This window comes from Muntiacus reevesi, chromosome 1, assembly GCF_963930625.1.
Source record: "Muntiacus reevesi chromosome 1, mMunRee1.1, whole genome shotgun sequence".
Classification (NCBI taxonomy): domain Eukaryota; kingdom Metazoa; phylum Chordata; class Mammalia; order Artiodactyla; family Cervidae; genus Muntiacus; species Muntiacus reevesi.
Genome location: NC_089249.1, coordinates 192275877 through 192295631, shown reverse-complemented (window position 1 = coordinate 192295631; position 19755 = coordinate 192275877). Strand labels below are relative to the sequence as shown.

Sequence of the window (19755 nt, the reverse complement as noted above, 5' to 3'; positions counted from 1 at the left end):
AGGAAATCAACCCTGAATATTCATTGGAAGGACTGATGCTGAAGCTGAAGCTCCAATACTTTGGCCACCTAACGCAAAGAGCTAACTTATTGGAAAAGACCTGATGCTGGGAAAGATTAAGGGCAGCAGGAGAAGAGGGCAGCAGAGGGTGAGATGGTTAGACAGCATCACTGACTCAGTGGACATGAATTTGAGCAAACTCCAGGAGACAGAGGAGGACAGAGGGACCTGGCATTCTACAGTCCATGGGGTTGCAAAGAGTTGAACATGATTTAGCAACTGAACAACAATAACAAAATATGTGTTCACAGCTAAGAAGTATTGCTGAAGACTGTGGGATGTATGATCTTCAAGATCCACACTTTGAGATCCACTTAAATCCAAAGCATAGACATTTATCTGGGTCCCTCTACAATTGATTCATTTATTCAATATTCTCTTCTTTTTCAAAGGTGTCCCATCAACATGGAACCACAGAATCTAACAGGTGTCTCAGAATTCCTCCTCCTGGGCCTCTCAGATGATCCAGAACTTCAGCTCCTCCTCTTTGGGCTCTTCCTGTCCATGTACCTGGTCACCGTCCTTGGGAACCTGCTCATCATCCTGGCTGTCACCTTTTATTCCCACCTCCATACTCCCATGTACATCTTCCTTTCTAACCTATCATTGACTGATGTCAGTTTCAGCACCACCACCATCCCCAAGATGCTAGAGAATCTCCAGAAACACAGCAAATCCATCACCTACACAGGGTGCCTAGCTCAGGTGACCGTCTTTTCTCTTTTTGTATGTTTGGAGAGTCTCCTTCTGACAGTGATGGCCTATGACCGGTTGGTGGCCATCTGTCACCCTCTGCACTACCTGGTCATCATGAACCCCCGCCTCTGTGGCTTGTTGGTCCTGGTGTCATTTTCCGTCAGCCTTTTGACCTCCCTGTTGCACTACTTGGTAATGTCACAGCTTACCTTCTGTGCAAAAGTGGAAATACCTCATTTCTTTTGTGACCTTTCTCAACTCCTCAACCTTGCCTGTTCTGACACCTCCACCAATAACATATTAATCTATTTCATTGGCACAATCTTTGGTGGAATTCCACTCTCAGGGATCCTTTACTCTTATACTCAGATTATGTCTTCCATTCTGAGAATTTCATCTTTAGGCGGGAGGTATAAAGCCTTCTCCACCTGTGGCTCTCACCTGGTAGTTGTTTGCTTATTTTATGGAACAGGCCTTGGTGTGTATCTCAGCTCAGCTGCCTCATCTTCCCCCAGGAAGGGTGCAGTGGCCTCAGTGATGTACACTGTAGTCACCCCTATGCTGAACCCCTTCATCTACAGCTTGAGGAACAAGGACATAAAGACTGCCCTCTGGAGGATTATCAGCAGAATAGCCTAAGGTCAACATCCATGCTATCTTCTTTCTATTCATAGGACTGGAAAAGGCAGCAAGGTCAATCATGTGCAAGAAGAAATTCTGATCTGCAGTCCCATAGCATATATGTGTCTTTCTGGATCTGCTTCTTGCTTACACATTTTTTTCCTCTTCAGTTTAGTTCAGAAACTCAATCATGTCTGACTCTTTGTGACCCCAGGCTGCACTGTCCATCACCAACTCCCAGAGCTTACTCAAACTCATGTCCATCAAAACGTTGATGTCATCGAACCATCTCGTCCTCTGTGATCCCCTTCTCCTCCTGCCTTCAATCTTCCCCAGCATCAGGGTCTTTTCCAGTGAGTCAGTTCTTCACATCAGGTGGCCAAATATTGGAGTTTCAGCTTCAGCATCAGTCCTTCCAATGAGTGTTCAGTACTGATTTCCTTTAGGATTGACTGGTTGGATCTTTTTGCAGTCCAAGGGACTCTCAAGAGTATTCTCAACACCACAGTTCAAAAGCATCAATTCTTCAGCTCTCAGACGTCTTTATAGTTCAACTCTCATATCCATACATGGCTACTGGAAAAACCATAGCTTTGACTAGACAGACCCTTGTTGGCAAAGCAATGTCTCTGCTTTTTAATATGCTGTTTAGGTTGGTCATAGTTTTTCTTCCAAGGAGCAAGTGTCTTTTAATTTCATGGTTGCAGTCACCATCTGAAGTGATTTTGGAGCCCCCCAAAATAAAGTTTCTCACTGTTTCCACTGTTTCCCCATCTATTTCCCATGAAGTGATGGGTCCAGATGCCATGATCTTCATTCTCTGAATGTTAAGTTTTAAGCCGAATTTTTCACTCTCCTCTTTCATTTTCATCAAGAGGCTCTTTAGTCCCTTTTGCTTTCTGCCATAAGGGTGGTGTCATCTGCATATCTGAGGTTATTGATATTTCTCCAGGCAATCTTGATTCCAGCTTTTTCTTCTTAGAATAAGTTTAATGGAATTGAGAGCTTATTTGGACACCTCATAGGAGTCATTTCCCTTCCAGAATTCTGCATACACAGCAGTATGCCCTTTTCATTTTCATCATGCATTACTCAAGACTCTTCATCATGGGTAGTCTTGTCTCTATCTACTGAATAGTCATAGTTCCCTCTTTCTCGGGAAGGAGAAATTTACTACTTATGTACTTTTTCTATGATTTTTTCCCCTATGTATTAGGTGAATCTAAATCCTAACTTGCTTCCCAGGTGATGCTAGTGGTAAAGAACCTGCCTGCCAATGCAGGTGACATAAGAGACACAGGTTTGATCCCTGGTCAGGAAGATCCCCAGAAGGAGGGCATAGCAACCCACTCCAGTATTCTTGCCTGGAGAATCCCCATGGATGGAGGAGCTTGGTGGGCTACAGTTCATAGTGCTTCAAGAGTCAGACATGACTGAGGCGACTTAGCACACATGCACACAAACCCTAATTTAATGACCAACACATCTAATATATTTTTACTCCTTAAGGATTTTTGAGCAAATGGGATGTCTATTTCATTTCATTCCCAAACTAGAGTATTTTGAAATTGAAACAGGACACTGTTAATATTAAGCTTGCATAACCATTTATCAACTGGAATTTTCGTAGGAAAATGGGGATGATGAGAGAGAACCTATCAAAGAAAAATTGATTCCCAATCTTTCTAATGACTCCCCTTCCACTCCATCTAACTTTTCCCCAGTCATATTATACAACCAGACACAAAGTGACAAAATTTGAATGACTCCACAGATATAATAGTCAAATTCATAGAGAGAGAGAGTAGAATGGTGGTTGCCAGAGGCTTTGGGAAGAGGAGGGGAAGCTAGTGTTTAATAGGCATGGAGTTTCAGTTGGGGAAGATGAAAAAATTCTGGAGATGTGGAGATAGATGGTGGTGATGGTTGCAAAGCAATGTAAATATACTAATGCCATTGAACTGTATACTGTAAAATGATTAAAAAAATACATGTCCTACCAGAAATGAGGGACATATTGCTCCAATGTTAGGTGCATTCAGCCCTCAGTAATCAACGTCTAAAGGAAGCTACTTCTGGACTCCTGACTGTATGGCCAGAAGAAGCATGGTGGGATCTGCAGAAGTACCACAACAGGGCAAACTCTTCCCTCTGCCAGGTCTTCTCCAGCGAATTTTTCTTGAAAAGATGATACTGTGTTGGGTTGGAGACAAGGCTACTAAACACAGAAACATCTCTATAGTTTCAATTCTTCTTAGAGTCAATGCTCCTGAAAAAGTTTGGGGTCTATGTGAGGGTAGCTTCAAAGATGCTTGTAATGAACCCTTCCTCCTATATTGAGGTTATTGATATACCCTTGTATACCTGTCTCCTTGAGTATAGACTGGATACAGTGACTTCCGTTCAATGAATTGAATTTGGAAAAATATTGGACAGTCCCTTCTAACTTTAATATGTAGAACAGCTCAGGTTTTATCTTGCCAGCCTGCTCCCACCAACTGACCACCTTCCTCTGATGGAAGCCAGGTGTCAGAGGCCTATTTGATAAAAAGCTAAGGGAGTCCTCTGGCCCTCAAAGGACTCAATCCTACCAAGAACCATGAAAGTGAGCTTGGAATCAGATACTACCCTAGTTAAACCTTGATAAGACTGAAGTCCTGACCTATACTTTGAATGTAGACTCTCTGAGACTCCTTGAAGTGTTCAACCAAGCTAGCAAGTTTCCAGATAATATGTCAAAATTCACAGTTGTGTAAAAATATCTCAGTGGCTCAGTGAGTAAAGAATCTGCCTTTAAGGCAGGAGCCACAGGAGACCCAGGTTCAATCCCTGGGTCAGGAATATCCCCTGGAAGCAGAAATGGCAACCCACTCCAGTATTCTTGCCTGGGAAATCCCATGGACAGAGGAACCTGGTGGGTTATACCATGAGGTCATAAAAAGTCAGAGATGACTGAGCATGCATGCAATAACATACAACTACTGAACAGAAAAATTAGAGCTAGAATATTAAAGTAACTAGAACTTAAAATTTAAAATTCTGTAATGTTAGAACTAGAGTTGGAACTCTCACTCAAAGTAGAAAAAAGAAAAACCCATGAATCTCCAAACATAATATCCCAAAACCCTAAACCAGAACCATAGAATAAAAAATAAGGTTGCCCAAGACAGAAGTCTTAATTAAGCAAATAGAAAAGATCATGTTTTAGAAGATGTAAATTACATCTCTCTAAATTACATAACTCATTCGGTGGATCTGCAGATTAAAAAGTCACATTGTTTTCTCTAATTGAAAAAAATAGTTGTCTGAATATTATGAGATAAACATTGTGAAAGTCAGAGACTATGAGTAGAGGTCAAATTCCCCCGAGAAGAGGACAAGTCTAAATATCTCACTTTTCTCCTTTTCTTCCTCCATGAAATTAGCAAATCCTCAGAGACTGAGAGACCTTGGACAAATCTGGCAAATTATGTGCTACCTGCAGTGAGGTCTCAAGGCTGCATAACTGTAAATAAGCCTGCGATTCTCAGCTCTTCAGTTAGCCAGCTCAAGTTCAATAGGTTTGATACCTGTGTGTCTCACCCTCCTGGAGTTGATGTCTATACCAGGAGGCCCATACTTGAGTACATCTTGCCTCCAGTCCAAAGCCTCATTCCTCATCCAAGAGCAGGTAGGGGAGGGGAAAGCAAGCTGCATCCCTCATCCCTGCTCCAGCAGAGACACAGCCCAGCCCAGTGAGTGCCAATGCAGAGGAAGACACTGAAGGTAGAAGGGATTGGGGGAACCTTGTTTGCTCACCATTAAGGCTGTGGGGCAGTTGGGATAGCCAGTGGGAGGGCACCAAAATGCAAAGATCAGCTCAGAGGCTAATGAAGTTGAGGTTGTTGGATATTTTGATCATCCTAGAACTCTCATTTAAATTTAAATTTCTCCTGCACACTGGGTTTGTCTTCCATGGGCATCTGGTCTACCTAATCATGACATCAGTTCAATTCAGTTGCTCAGCTATGTCCGACTCATTGCGACCCCATGAATCGAAGCATGCCAGGCCTCCCTGTCCATCACCAACTCCCAGAGTTTACTCAAATTCATGTCCATCGAGTCGGTGATGCCATCCAGCCATCTCATTCTCTGTTATCTCCTTTTCCTCTTGCCCCCAACCCCTCCCAGCATCAGGGTCTTTTAACTCTCCACATGAAGTGGCCCAAGTATTGGAGTTTCAGCTTCAGCATCAGTCCTTCCAATGAACACCCAGGACTGATCTCCTTTAGGATGGACTGGTTGGATCTCCTTGCAGTCCAAGGGACTCTCAAGAGTCTTCTCCAACACCATAGTTCAAATGCATCAATTTTTCGGCGCTCAGCTTACTTCATAGTCCAACTCTCACATCCATACATGACCACTGGAAAAACCATAGCCTTCACTAGATGGACCTTTGTTGGCAAAGGAATGTCTCTGCTTTTTAATATGCTATCTAGGTTGGTCATAGCTTTCCTTCCAAGGAGTAAGCATCTTTTAATTTCATGGCTGCAATCACCATCCACAGTGATTTTGGAGCCCCCAAAAATGAAGTCTGACACTGTTTCTACTGTTTCTCCATCCATTTCCCATGAAGTGATGGGACCAGATGCCATGATCTTAGTTTTCTGAATGTTGAGCTTTAAGCCAACTTGAAGGAGATGGGAATACCAGACCACCTGACCTGCCTCTTGAGAAACCTATATGCAGGTCAGGAAGCAACAGTTAGAACTGTACACGGAACAACAGACTGGTTCCAAATAGAAAAAGGAGTACCTCAAGGCTGTATATTGTCACCATGCTTATTTAAATTACATGCAGAGTACATCATGAGAAACGCTGGGCTGGAGGAAGCACAAGCTGGAATCAAGATTGCCAGGAAGAATATCAATAACCTTACATATGCAGATGACACCACCCTTATGGCAGAAAGTGAAGAGGAGCTAAAAAGCCTCTTGATGAAAGTGAAAGAGGAGAGTGAAAAAGTTGGCTTAAAGCTCAACATTCAGAAACTAAGATCGTGGCATCTGGTCCCTCTGAATTGTCTCCTAAGTGCCAAATGATCATAAAGGAGATGGTGATGAAAATGATGACTGTAAACACAGAATCACAAACTCATGTAGGTATCGACATGCCAGGGGCTAAGCTTAGTTGTTTGGTTTTTTTTTTTTTTTTTAAGCTTAGTTTTTAAGTAGTTTGTTTCTTTCCTTTTATATGAATTACCAGCCTCAAAAGACAGCAATGTGCATTATCTTTATTTTACAACTGAGGATAAGATCACAGTATTTTAATGCAATTTTTATCAAGCCCTGTGATAAAAAGGGAGTAAAGTCAGATGAATAAGGTAGGGCACCTAGACTATATTCTCTCCTGCCAATCCAAACTGCATTCAAGGGTAAATTTAGGGAAAATGTAATCCCTATATGAGTTTATTGAAAAGTTCGTAGTAATTTCTAGTTCCATCCATGTGACTGCAAATGACATGATATAGTTCTTTTCTGAAATTGCTGAGTAATATTTCATTGTATATATCTACCACATCTTCTTTATCCATGCATCTGTCGGTGGATATTTAGATTGCTAGAGCCAGAGACGGTCATACTGAGTGAAGTAAGTCAGAGAGAAAGACAAATATCATATGATATTACTTATATGTGGACTCTTTTTTATAAAATAGTACAAATGAATTTATTTACAAAACAGAAATAGAGTCACAGATGTAGAAAAGAAACTTGTGGTTACCAGGGGGTAAGGGTGGGAGGGATAAATCTGGAGATCGAGATTGACATATACACTATTATATATAAAATAGATAACTAATAAGGACCTACTGTATAGTACATCTGCTCAATACACTGTAATGGCTTAAATGGGAAAAGAATCTAAAAAAGAGTGATGTATGTATGTGAATAACTGATTCGCTTGACAGTACACCTGAAACTAACACAACATTGTACATCAACTATATTCCAATTAAAAAATCTTAAATAAGAATTCAAAATTTTTTAGAAAATTCAAAATTTTTTTAGCTGGCTTACAAAGGCCAACTTAGCATTTGAGAACTGCTTTGGTCCTAAATTGTTCAACTGTTCATAAGAGGGTTGGATTTGATGATAAATCAACTCTTCCCAAATGTTTAGGATTTGAGACATATTGAAGAAGTTTTATTAAGCTATTAAAAAGGAAAGCACCAAAAGGCAAACTCTCTTCCTTTTCATCCCAGGCAGAGACCCCCTAGCCTCCCCTGGTGGCTCAAATGATAAACAATCTGCCTGCAATGCAGGAGACCTGGGTTCAATCCCTGGGTTGGGAAGAAACCCTGGAGGAGGGCTTGGCAACCTACTCTAGTATTCTTGCCTGGAGAATCCCCATGGACAGAGCAGCCTGATGGGCTACAGTCCATGGGGATCACAAAGAGTAGGACACGACTGAGAAACTAAGCCCAGCACAGCACACAGAGACCCTTGGTCACTGTTCTCTTCCTTTTGGGTGTTCACGGTAGACACAATGGACAGTATGTGTGGCACCTGCTACATCAGTGATAGGAAGGAAGACTGAGTTGAAGGTGAAAGTGAAAAAGTAAAAGTGTTAGTCACTCAGTCGTGTTCGACTCTGCAACCCCATGGACTGTAGCCTGCTAGGTTTCTCTGTCCATGGATCTCTCCAGGCAAGAATACTCGAGTGGGTAGCCATTCCCTTCTCCAGGGGATCTTTCCAACCCGGGGATCAAACCCATGTCTCCTACATTGCAGGCGGATTCTTAACTGCCTGGGGATCTGAGAAAGTATCAGTTTGTGACAATTCAAGGCACTTCTTTCTCTTGTCTTTGATCTTGAATTTTGCTTCACTGTCAACCTGCTCCTTCATTCTTGTCATTTATAACCTCTGGATTTCTTTTTTTTCCCAAAGAGTATGACTTGTATTTGCTACATACCCACTGGCAGCTACTTATATGCTGTTTGCATTGTATTTGCAACTTATTTACATAGCATTTACATTGCATTAGGTATTGTAATTTCTAAGAGAGTATAGTGTCAGGGTGCTGATTAGGAAACAAGAAGCAGTATAAAGGTATATGTTAGGAAGTTTGGAAGAGACTTCTCAGTCTCTGCTTCAGCTCTCTGAAGTGTAGGGAAACAGAGTGCACATTCAGTGCATGGGCCTCAGAAACCCACAATTTAATTTTGAATCTTACGCTTTATTTATTATCTGAATGACACTGGCCAAGCTCTTAATATCTTTGAGCCTGAAACTGGTCATCAAAATTGATATCCAATTGATACAACTGCCTAAGTAAGAATGAAAAAAAGAAGTAAAAAGCTAGTGATTAAAAGTTCCCTGGATACATTTGCATTACAATAATGGCAGAGTAAATTTTAGGTATGGCTGTTATTATTATTATCCTTGAGTCTAAGTACCAATTACTCAATTAAAATATTTTGTGATCTGAGGTTTGGTTTTTCCCAGATATTGAAAGAACATTTTATGTGATAGTTCTTGTCCTTATGCAAATAGATTCTGAAGGCATCCCAGGAAAACTGAGTCTTATTCATATCTGATTCCTCAGAGTCTCTCTTTGCTTGGCACAGAATAGGCTACAAGAACAAAAATCTCTGCTTAATATTGAATAGACCCTTCCTGGGTTCTCAGAAACAGTGTAGGCAGTAAGGCTAAGGCTTCCATATGCTGGGTCATTCCTGCCTGTTCCTTCATTCCTTCCTAGTTTCTTGTTGCTGTTGCTCAGTTGTTAAATTGTGTCCAACTCTTTGTGACCCCATGAACTGCAGCACAATATCTTATAGGACTAGACAAAACATAAACCAGTACTTGTATGCCTCTGTGTCACTTTCTAAGGGACGTATTGTTTTCCATTTAATAAAATCTACAACACTCAATTATTTTTTTCTTTTTAAAAAAATTATTTTAAATGAAACGAAGATGAATTTTTAAAAAATTTTTAAGATTTATTTATTTTTAAATTGAAGGATAATTGCTTTACAGAATTTTGTTGTTCTTCTGTCAAATATCAACATGAATCAGCCATAGGTATACATATGCCCCCTCCTTTTTGAGCATCTCTCCCATCCACCTTCCCATCCCACCCTCTAGGTTGATACAGAACCCCTGTTTGAGTTCCCTGAGACATAACTCAAATTCCCATTGGCTGTCTATTTTACATATGGTAATGAAGTTTCCATGTTACTTTCCATACATCTCACCCACTTCTCCCCTCTCCCCATGTCCATAAGTCTGTCCTCTATGTCTGAAACAAAGATGAATATTTTTAATGGTCAAAGGTACAATTCAAAAAAGAGACATCATATACCATTAGACACCTTAAAAATAAAGAAACATAAAGCAAAAATCAGAAGAAATATAAAGGAAAAGAAAAAATATATAATCATAGTGAGACGTATTAACATTTCTCTGAGAATATTTTATCAAATGCAGAAAAAATAAGAGGAGCATCTTGAATTATGTCATTAATAATTTGCATATAATAAATTTATATTTAATTAATCTATATTAATCATATCCTACACAAATATATTTAAATTTTGTATCTCATATGCTGTTATTAGATGTCCATAGAACATTTAGAAAAACTGGCAAAAAGATAAACACTACTAAATTTCAAAAAGTAGAATTCTTTTTTGTGTACAACATAATTATTTAAACAAATAGTGAATCATAAAAAAATTTTTAACTCTATTATTATTTTTAATTGGAGGGCAATTACTTTACAATGTTGTGATGGTTTCTGCCATATGTCAACATGAATCGGCCATAGGTATACATGTATCCTCTCCCTTTCGAGAGGGATATCCTCTTCCCCCTCCCACTTTCCTCCCTATCACATCCCTCTAGGTTGTCACAGAGCACTGGCTGTGACAACATAAAAGTTTTTGGTTTTTTTTAAGCAGAATCAGTTAAAGAAAAAGGAAAGCTAATTTTATTGGGTGGACTGAGACATATATTAGGGTTCCATTCATTATATAAATGAATTCCCTGGGACATGACAGGCTTCTCTCTCTCTCTCTTTCTCATATAATAGAATGTAAGATCATTAAAACTTTATTAGGATTGTATTTCATCAATAAGATAAATAGCCCAATAATGATTCAACTTCTGATTTAAAAGCTGTGACTGGGGACTTCCCTGGTGGTCCAGTGCTTAAGACTTCACCTTCCAATGCAGGAGGTTTGGATTCGATCCCTGGTTGAGGAGCTAAGATTCCACATGTCTCATGGCCAAAAAAATAGAACAGAAACAATACTGTAACAAATTCAATAAAGACCTTAAAAATGGTCCACATTTAAAAAAAGTTTAAAAAATAAATAACTGTAACTGAATATTTCTTAAGTACTGACCACTCTTATGTGCCACTACTGAGGATTAAGGAGGTCGGTCCCAAAAGGTGCTGCAATGGTTTATTGATTAGTTTCTACAGAAGTTGCTTGAGAAGAAGCCAGTGCAAGAGGGAAACTCCCTTGTCTCCTGGAATAGCAGGGAATAAATCTCTGACATGAAAGGGGCACTCCTGCATCAGGAGTGGGAAAGACCTTCTTATGATCAAAGATAGGGAATTTGGAGCCTAGAAGCCTGTATTTGTTGCTGTTCAGTCTCTCAGTTGTGTCTGACTCTTTTTAACCCCAAGGACTGCAGTACACTAGGCTTCCTTGTCCTTCACTATTTCTTGGAGTGTGCTCAATCTCATGTCCATCAAGTCAGTGACGCCATCCAACCATCTCATCCTCTGTCGTTCTCTTCTCCCCCTGCCTTCAATCTTTCCCAGCATTGGGGTCTTTCCCAATGAGTCAGTTCTTCGCATCAGGTGGCCAAAGTATTGGAGCTTTGGCTTCAGCATCAGTCCTTCCAGTGAAAATTCAGGGTTGATTTCCTTTAGAACTGACTGGTTTGATCTCCTTGCTGTCCAAGGGACTCTCAAGAGTCTTATTCAGCACCAGAGTTTGAATGCATCAAATCTTTGGCACTCAGCCCTTTTTTGTGGTCCAACTCTCATATCCGTACTTGAAACGGGCACTCCTGCATCGGGAGTGGAAAGATCCCCTTATGATCAGTGAAAGGGAATTTGGAGACTAGAAGCCAGTGTTCAGTTCAGTTCAGTTCAGTTCAGTCACTCTGGGTCCGACTCTTTGCGAAGCCAATGTAAACAAATCTTATTGTTTCTTTTATTTACCACCCCAAGCCTAAATCTGTTTAGATTCTTCACTCATGAAATACCAAAAGCCTACATTTCTTTCTCTCAATTCCTCATCAACTTACTGTTTCTTTGCCTAAAAAAGATAATAGCTGACTGCTTTGGCCACTTCTTAGGTCCTATTTTAATAAGACCTCCATGTGCAGGAATTCAAATTTGCTTCTTTTTCTCCTTTAATCTGTCTTGTGTCAATTTTGTTATTATCCCAGCCACAATCACTCTAGCGGGGCAGAAGAGGAAATTTCCCCTTCCTCCACACCACACACATTCTACAAATGGGTGTTATTGGCCCTACTTCAATGTGAGGGATACACGTGCAGAGAAGTGGGGAGATTTACATACACTGCACATTAAGTGGGTGAAACATTTGGAATTCAGACAAAGTCCTCCTAATTCCCACCCCAGAGCTCTGTCTCACCAGATTATTTTCTTTTAAAACCTACATTAACCCCAGATGATCAAATAGAAGTAAAACCATGAATTCCTTCTTTTGAGATGTGGTGAGTTCATAGGTAAATTAGCAGAATGGACCAAACTGCTTGCAAGGGATCTTTATTGTATGAATATTATGTATGATGGGGTTTTCTATGGATAGTAATGCATTCTCTGGCCCATTTTGTAAATCTGAGTTATAATAGTTATAATAATGTCATTCCTTGTGCTCAGTTGCTCAGTAATGTCCAACTCTTTATGACCCCATGGACCATAGCCCACAAGGCTCCTCTGTCCACAGAATTTTCCAGGCAAGAATACTAGAGTGGGTTGCCATTTCCTCCTCCAGAGGATCTTCCTGACCCAGGGATCAAATCCGAGTCTCCTGCATCTCCTGCATTGGCAAGTGGATTTTTTACCACCTGAGCCACCTGGGAAGCCCCATCATTCCCTATATAAGGTTCAAAATTCATGTGACTGCATCATGAAAAGACTATTCCTAGTCAGCCTTCAAAGATCTTTCTAGTTTTACACCTTGAAAATCAGAACGTGTGGTTGATTTTGTCTGATTTTTCCGTTAGTATAACTTGTAGAGATAGTTATAGAAAAATATAATGTTTCAATTTTTAAACTGAAAGCAATACTCTTGCATGCATATATCTTTTGGAAATTCTCACTAGTGTAGTATACAGAGGATTGCAAGAATTTTCAGAGCTGTATCATAATAAAAATTTTTTAAAATATTTGTGAATTGATTAAATCCAAAGTATGGACACTATCTGTATACCCCTACAATTGTTGCTTACTCAATACTCTCTTCTTTTTCAAAGGTGCCCCCTCTACATGGAACCACAAAATCTAACGGGTGTCTCAGAATTCTTTCTCCTGGGCCTCTCAGATGATCCAGACCTGCAGCCCCTTCTCTTTGGGCTCTTCCTGTCCATGTACCTGGTGGCCATGCTTGGGAACCTGCTCATCATCCTGATCATCAGCTCTGACCCCCACCTCCACACCCCCATGTACTTCTTCCTCTCCAATTTGTCCTTGGCTGACATCAGTATCAGCACCACCACCATCCCCAAGATGCTAGTGAACCTCCAGGCACACAGCAAATCCATCACCTATGCAGGCTGCCTAGCGCAGGTGACCTTCCTGTCCCTCTTCGCAGGTTTGGAGAGTCTCCTTCTGACAGTGATGGCCTATGACCGGTTGGTGGCCATCTGTCACCCCCTACACTACCTGGTCATCATGAACCCCCGCCTATGTATCTTGCTGGTCCTGGCATCATTTGCTGTCAGTCTTTTGACCTCCCTGCTGCACTACTTGATGATGTCACAGCTTACCTTCTGTACAAAAGTGGAAATTCCTCATTTCCTTTGTGACCCTCCTCAGCTCCTCAACCTTGCCTGTTCTGATACCTCCACCAGTAAAATATTAATTTATTTCATTGGTACCATTGTTGGTGGGATTCCACTCTCGGGGATCCTTTACTCTTATATTCGAATTATATCCTCCATTCTGAGAGTCTCTTCATCAGCGGCTAAGTCCAAAGCCTTCTCCACCTGTGGCTCTCACCTGTCCGTTGTTTGCTTATTTTATGGAACAGGCCTCGGGGTGTACCTCAGCTCAGCCGTCTTGTCTTCCCCCAGGAAGGGTGCAGTGCCCTCGGTGATGTACACTGTGGTCACCCCTATGCTGAACCCCTTCATCTACAGCCTAAGGAACAAAGACATTAAGAGTACTCTGTGGAGGATTATCAGCAGAATAGCCTAATCTCAACACCATGGTTATCTTTTTTTGGCTCATGGGAGTAGAAAATTTAGCAAAACCAAACATGTGCAATAAGTGATTCTGCTCTGTGGTCACATAGCTTACATGTACCTATCTGGCTCTCTGCTCTGTTTACACATTTTTCCTCTTAGAATATCTCTAATGTAATTGGGAAATTTTCTGGATGCCCCAAATGAGTCATAGCCCTTCTAGGATTTTGCATAGCACATCAGTGTACCCTTTTCATTTTCACTGCATATGACCCAGGACTCTTGGTCATGGGCATTCTTGCTCCTGTCTTCACAAAATAAACACAGTTCTCTCTTTCTTGTTACATACTGTTTCTATAATTTTCCTATGTTTATTTTCTGTGTGTTAGGTGGATCAATGGGCTTGCAGATATGAAAGTCACATGTTTTCTCTAATTGAACTAAGAAGGGAAAAAAATAAAAACTTGGAAGTCAGAGCTAAGGAGTAGAGGTCAAACTCCCCTGAGAAGTTGATGAGTCTAGATCCTTCCTAATACATTCACTTTTCTCCGTTTCCTCCTCCATGAAATTAGCAAATTCTCAGAGTTTAAGAGACCATAGACAATTAATTATTTCCTAAGTGTATTGAGGTCTCTAGGCTGCATCACTTTAAATAGTCAACCTGTGCTTCCCATCCCTTCAGTTAGCCAGCTCCAGTCCAATGGGCTCCATACCTGTGTGTCTTCTCCTCCCACAGTTTTTGTCTGCACCAGGAAGCCCACACATGAGGCTGTCTTGCTGCCAGTCCTCATCACAGTTTCAGCCCTCATCCAACACCAGGTAAGGGATGGGCAGGTGATCTGCATCCCTCAGTCCTGGCCCAGCGGAGACAAGTGCAACCCAGTGAGTGCCAAGTGCAGTGGGAGACACGAATGCAGGAGGGATTGAGTGGAGGGTGTGTGTGTGGGGGGGGTGTTTTCTCATCACCAAAGCAGAGAACAGATAGGAGAGCCAGTAGGAGCATACCAAAATGCATATATCAGCTCAAAGGCTTATGAAGTTGATGTTGCTTTTAGTGATGGGGATCCAAGAACTCATTTAAATTTCTATTTTCCTCCCACACTGTTTCTATCTTCCTTGGGCATCTTTTCTACATGATCAGGAAATAGGTCTCTCTAAACTGTCCTTCTCCCTTGGAGAAGGAAATGACAACCCACTCCAGTATTCTTGCCTGGAGAATCCCAGCTAACTTAGGGTTTGAGAACGGCTTTGGTCCTAAATTGCTCAACTGTTCATTAGAGAGTGAATTTGATGAGAACTCTTCATGAATGTTAAGGATTTGAGGCATATGTAACTTTTATCAAGCCACTATAAATAAAAATAGCAAAAAGCAAACTCTCTTCCTTTTCTTCCCAGGCACAGACCCCCTGCTGGCTGTGCTGTCCCTTTTGGGTGTTCACAGTAGGCTCGGGGAGACCATGTGTGGCACCTGCTACTGAGTGAGTCCTTTCTTAGGCAGGTTGACACAAAGTCTAGGGGTCCCCAAGGAGAGAGAGGTCTGGAATTCTCAAGGAGGAAGAAAGGACAATATTTTTTTGCCCCTATACATTCCTTAGGATTATATGACAATAATGTATCCTGCTTGAGGACTGTCTCTGGAAAAAATCCTCTGTCTGGCTAATTCTGTTATCTCAAAATGTAAATTATGGGAGTAGGTCTGGTGAGGTCTTTACAACCTCCAGACATTCTTTTGATTCACTGTAATCACTAATTTGAGACTCCATGGCTAATGCTAGCAAGGGGGTACTCTTTCTGCCCCCTTCCAATGTCTATGTCAGAAGTTTTCTCTATCCCTTTTATACTTTAATAAACTCTATTGCACAAAAACTCTGAGTGATCAAGTCTCATCTCTGGCCCCGGATTGAATTCTTCTCCCCCGGAGGCCAAGAATCCTGGCGTCTTTTCATGGGTTCAGCAACAACCTTTCACTACATCGGTTATAGGAAGGCAGGCTGAGCTGAAGCTGGGGATCCTAGGAAGCATCACCTTATCCAATTCAAGGCACTTCTCTCTCTTGCCTTTGACCTTGAATTTTGCTTCATTATCAACTTGTGTCTTCATTCTTGTAATTTATACTCTGTGGATTTCTAAGGGAGTAGAGTCCGGGTGCTGGTCAGGAAACAAGAAACAGTATAAAGGCATATACAATATTGTAAAGTAATTAGTCTCCAATTAAAACAAATTAATTAATTTAAAAAAAAGAAAGTTGGGAAGAGATTTTTGAACCTCTGTTTAAATCCTCTAAAGTGTAGGGAAACAGAATGGACAGTGCATGAGCCTCATACACACACAAATTAATTTTGAATCCAACCAGTCCATTCTAAAGATCAGTCCTGGGTGTTCACTGGAAGGACTGATGCTGAAGCTGAAACTCCAATTCTTTGCCCACCTGATGTGAAGAGGTGACCTCATTTGAAACAACCCTGATGCTGGGAAAAATTGAGGGCGGGAGGAGAAGGGGACAACAGAGGATGAGATGGTTGGATGGCATCACTGACTCAATGGACATGAGTTTGGGTAAATACCAAACTCCAGTAATTGTTGATGGACAGGGAGGTCTGGCATTCTGTGGTTCATGGGGTCGCAGAGTCGGATACAACTGAGCGACAGAACTGAACTGATCTGCTCCACTTAGTACCTGAATGACACTGAGTAAGCTCTTAATAACTTTGAGCTTGAAACTGGTCATCTAAATTGATATCGAATTGATACAACTACATGAGTAAGAATGAAACAAAGTGGGTGCTAAATATTTCATGGATGCATTGCAGGAACAACAAAGTAAATTTTAGATATTGTTATCCTCAAGTTTAGGCTTCTTAAGTGGCTCAGAGGCAAATAATCCACTTTCCAGTGCAGTAGCTGCAGGACACTTGGGTTCAATCCCTTGATCAGGAAGATCCCTTAGAGGAGGGCACGGCAACCCACTTTAGTTTTTTTGCCTGGAGAACCCCACAGACAAAGGCGCCTGACAGGCTACAGCTCATAGAGTTGCAAAGAGATGGGACACGACTAAAGCGACTTAGCATGTATGCTGGGCCCTTCCTGCCTGCTTGCCCCTTCATTCCTTCCAGTCATGTCCTGTAGGCCTAGACAAAGCATAAAGCAGGATTCATATGCCTCTGTGTGGTTTTCTAAGGGACCTATCATTTCCCATTTAATAGAATCTACAATACTCTGTTAAATTTTAACAAGTAGTGATCATAAAAATTTTTTAAAGGAGAAACAGTGAAAGAGAAAGGAAAGCTAATTTAATTGTGTGGGCTGAGACACAATTTAGGATTTCCACTCATTCTATAAATGAATTCTCTGAGACATGACAGACTCTCTCATACAATAAAGTGTAAGATCATTAAACTCTATTAGGATTGTATGTCATCAATAAGCTAACTAGTCCAATAATGATTCAACTTCTGAATTAAAAGCTGTGACTGGGAACTTCTCCTGGTGGCCCAGTGGTTAAGGCTTCACCTTCCAGAGCAGGGGGTGCAGGTTTAGTCCCTGGTTGGGGAGCTAAGATTCCACATGCCTTACAGTCAAAAAACTAAAACAGAAACAATACTGTAACACATTCAACAAAGCCTTTTAAGTGGTCCACATTAAAAAAAAAAAAAACTTTAAAAATTAATAGATAAAATAAAAAACATTGCTGAATACTTATTAAGTACTGACCTCTTAGATGCCACTATTGGGGATGCAGGTAGACTGCTACAAAATGTGCTGCAATGGTTTATTGATTAGTTTATACTGAAGTTGCTTGAGAAGCAGCTGATGCAATAGGGAAACTCTGATCCTTCTGTGTCACTTGGAAAAGCAGGGAATAAATCTCTCACATGAAAGGGGCATTCCTGCCCCAGAAGTTGGAGGATAACTTTGTTCTCAGAGATGGGAAATTTGGGGCATAGAAGCCTATACAAACAAATCTGATTGTTTCTTTCATTCTCTGCCCTAAGCCTAAATCTGTTTAGATTCTTCACTAGCAAAGTACCCAAAGCCTGTGTTTCTTTCTTTTGTCAATTCCTCACCAATTTATTGTGTCTTTGTCTAAAAAGGAAAAAACTGCCTGCTTTGGCCACTTTTTAGGTCCTATTTTTACGAGACCTCCATATGTAGGAATTCAAATTTGTTTTTTTTTTCTTCTGTTAATCTGTCTTGTGTCAATTTTGTTATTATCCCAGCCACAAGAACTCCAGAGGGGTAGACGAGGAAATTTCCCTTTCCTCAACACCACACATGTCCTACAAATGGATGTTGTTGGCCCTACTTCAACGTGAGGGATACAAGTGCAGAGCAGTGGGGAAATTTACACACACTGCATATTAAGTGAGTGAAACATTAAGTGGACTCAGACAAAGGCCTCCTAATTCCCACCCCAGGGCTCTTTCCCACCAGATCATTTTCTTTTAAAACTGACGTTAGTCCCAGGTGATCAAATGGAAGTAAAGTCATCAGTTGCTTCAACTGGAATGTAGTGAGCTCATATCTAAATTAACAGAATGGACCATACTGTTTGCAGGGGCTTTGTTGTATGAATATTATGTATGGTATGGTTTTCTATGGATAATAATGCATTTTCCAGCCCATTTTATAAATCTGAATTATAGAAATATCATTCCCTATACAGGATGTGAATTTTCATACAGCTCTGTCATGAAAAGGACTATTCCTAGTCAGCCTTCAAGGATCTGTCTAATTCTACATCTTGTATATCAGAACATGTAGCTGATTTGGTCTGATTTTTCCATTAGCATAACTTTTGTAAGTAGTTAATAGAAAAATTGCATGTTTCAAATTTTAAAACTGAATCAATACTCTTGTATGCATATACCTTTTGGAAATTCTCACTAGTGTAATGTACATAAGGTTGCAAGAATTTTCATAGCTATGTCATAATAAAAAACTCAAAAAATAAAGTGAAATTTATCCCTCTGAAAATGTTATGCATCATTTCTTTCATAAAAGGCATTTTATTTTAAATATAGTAGTGTGTACATGTCAATCCCAAACTCCCAATACTGTGGTCAATGAGAATTTATCTATGTTAGATAGGACCTAGGTAAGTTTTCAACAAAATTGCTTATGAATACATAGTTTAAGACTAGTGTTATGGAAACACTGAAAGAAAAATGTGTCTACCCAATTCATGATGTGTTTGACTCTGAGCTGGTGAAGTGCAGGAGAATAAGATCACTCAGAAACAACAAAACCCCTCTGTTTTCATCAGTAATAAATATGCGTTCTAAGAAAGTATTATCAAATATTTATATTTTAATATGGGCCGTGGGTAATATGAGGAAGAAATGGGAATCCACTTTAGTATTCTTGCCTGGACAATCCCATGGACAGAGGAGCCTGGTGGGCTATGGTCCATGGGTGGGAGAGAGTCAGACATGACTGAGCAACTAAGCATGAGCACTAGTGGGTAATACGGTTTTAATGATAACTAACATTATCGCAATGTTTATCAATTGCCTAACAATGTTTCTCTACCCTGACTGAAGAAGGAATTCATAGGGCCTGGACTCCATCTCAGGCCTGTCCGTGCTGATCGTGCTCGGCTGCCTCTCCAGTGGACTCTGAACTCTCTGCTTAGTGCCTGTGGGAACGACAATGGAAGGATAAGACCCCCTCCGGACAGGGGAACCTTGAAGATCATATCCAGGTTACTCATCACCCAAGAGAAAACAGACACTAATCACCCCTGCCTCCGGACACTATCTATCAGAATGTAAGCACAGGCTTATCGGTTATTAACTATTTGGAATGTAACTGCGGGCTTACTGATTATTGACTGTTTGAACACATAACACCTGAATGATGGGGTTATTGTAGTTGTATTTACCCTGCCTTTGTTTATGTAAGTCTCAAGGGAATTGAGGTGGTGGGTTTGGACACGTACACATGGGG

The 19755-nt window shown here is 40.7% G+C and overlaps 2 protein-coding genes across 2 annotated transcripts; both read left to right on the top strand.

The window, feature by feature from the left end:
• Nucleotides 1-465: 465 nt before the first annotated feature.
• LOC136166264 (olfactory receptor 7E178-like) lies at nt 466-1395 on the top strand. Its single transcript, XM_065932347.1, has one exon. It carries the CDS (start codon nt 466-468, stop codon nt 1393-1395), a length of 930 nt encoding a protein of 309 aa, XP_065788419.1.
• Nucleotides 1396-12838: 11443 nt separating this feature from the next.
• Nucleotides 12839-13822, top strand: LOC136166260 (olfactory receptor 7E178-like). Its single transcript, XM_065932333.1, has one exon. The coding sequence runs from the start codon at nt 12893-12895 to the stop codon at nt 13820-13822; it is 930 nt and encodes a 309-aa protein (XP_065788405.1). The 5' UTR covers nt 12839-12892.
• Nucleotides 13823-19755: the final 5933 nt, after the last annotated feature.

Excerpts from the sequence above, each read along its gene's own strand:
- LOC136166260 (XM_065932333.1), top strand. The coding sequence starts at position 12,893 with ATGGAACCACAAAATCTAACGGGTGTCTCAGAATTCTTTCTCCTGGGC.
- LOC136166264 (XM_065932347.1), top strand. The coding sequence starts at position 466 with ATGGAACCACAGAATCTAACAGGTGTCTCAGAATTCCTCCTCCTGGGC.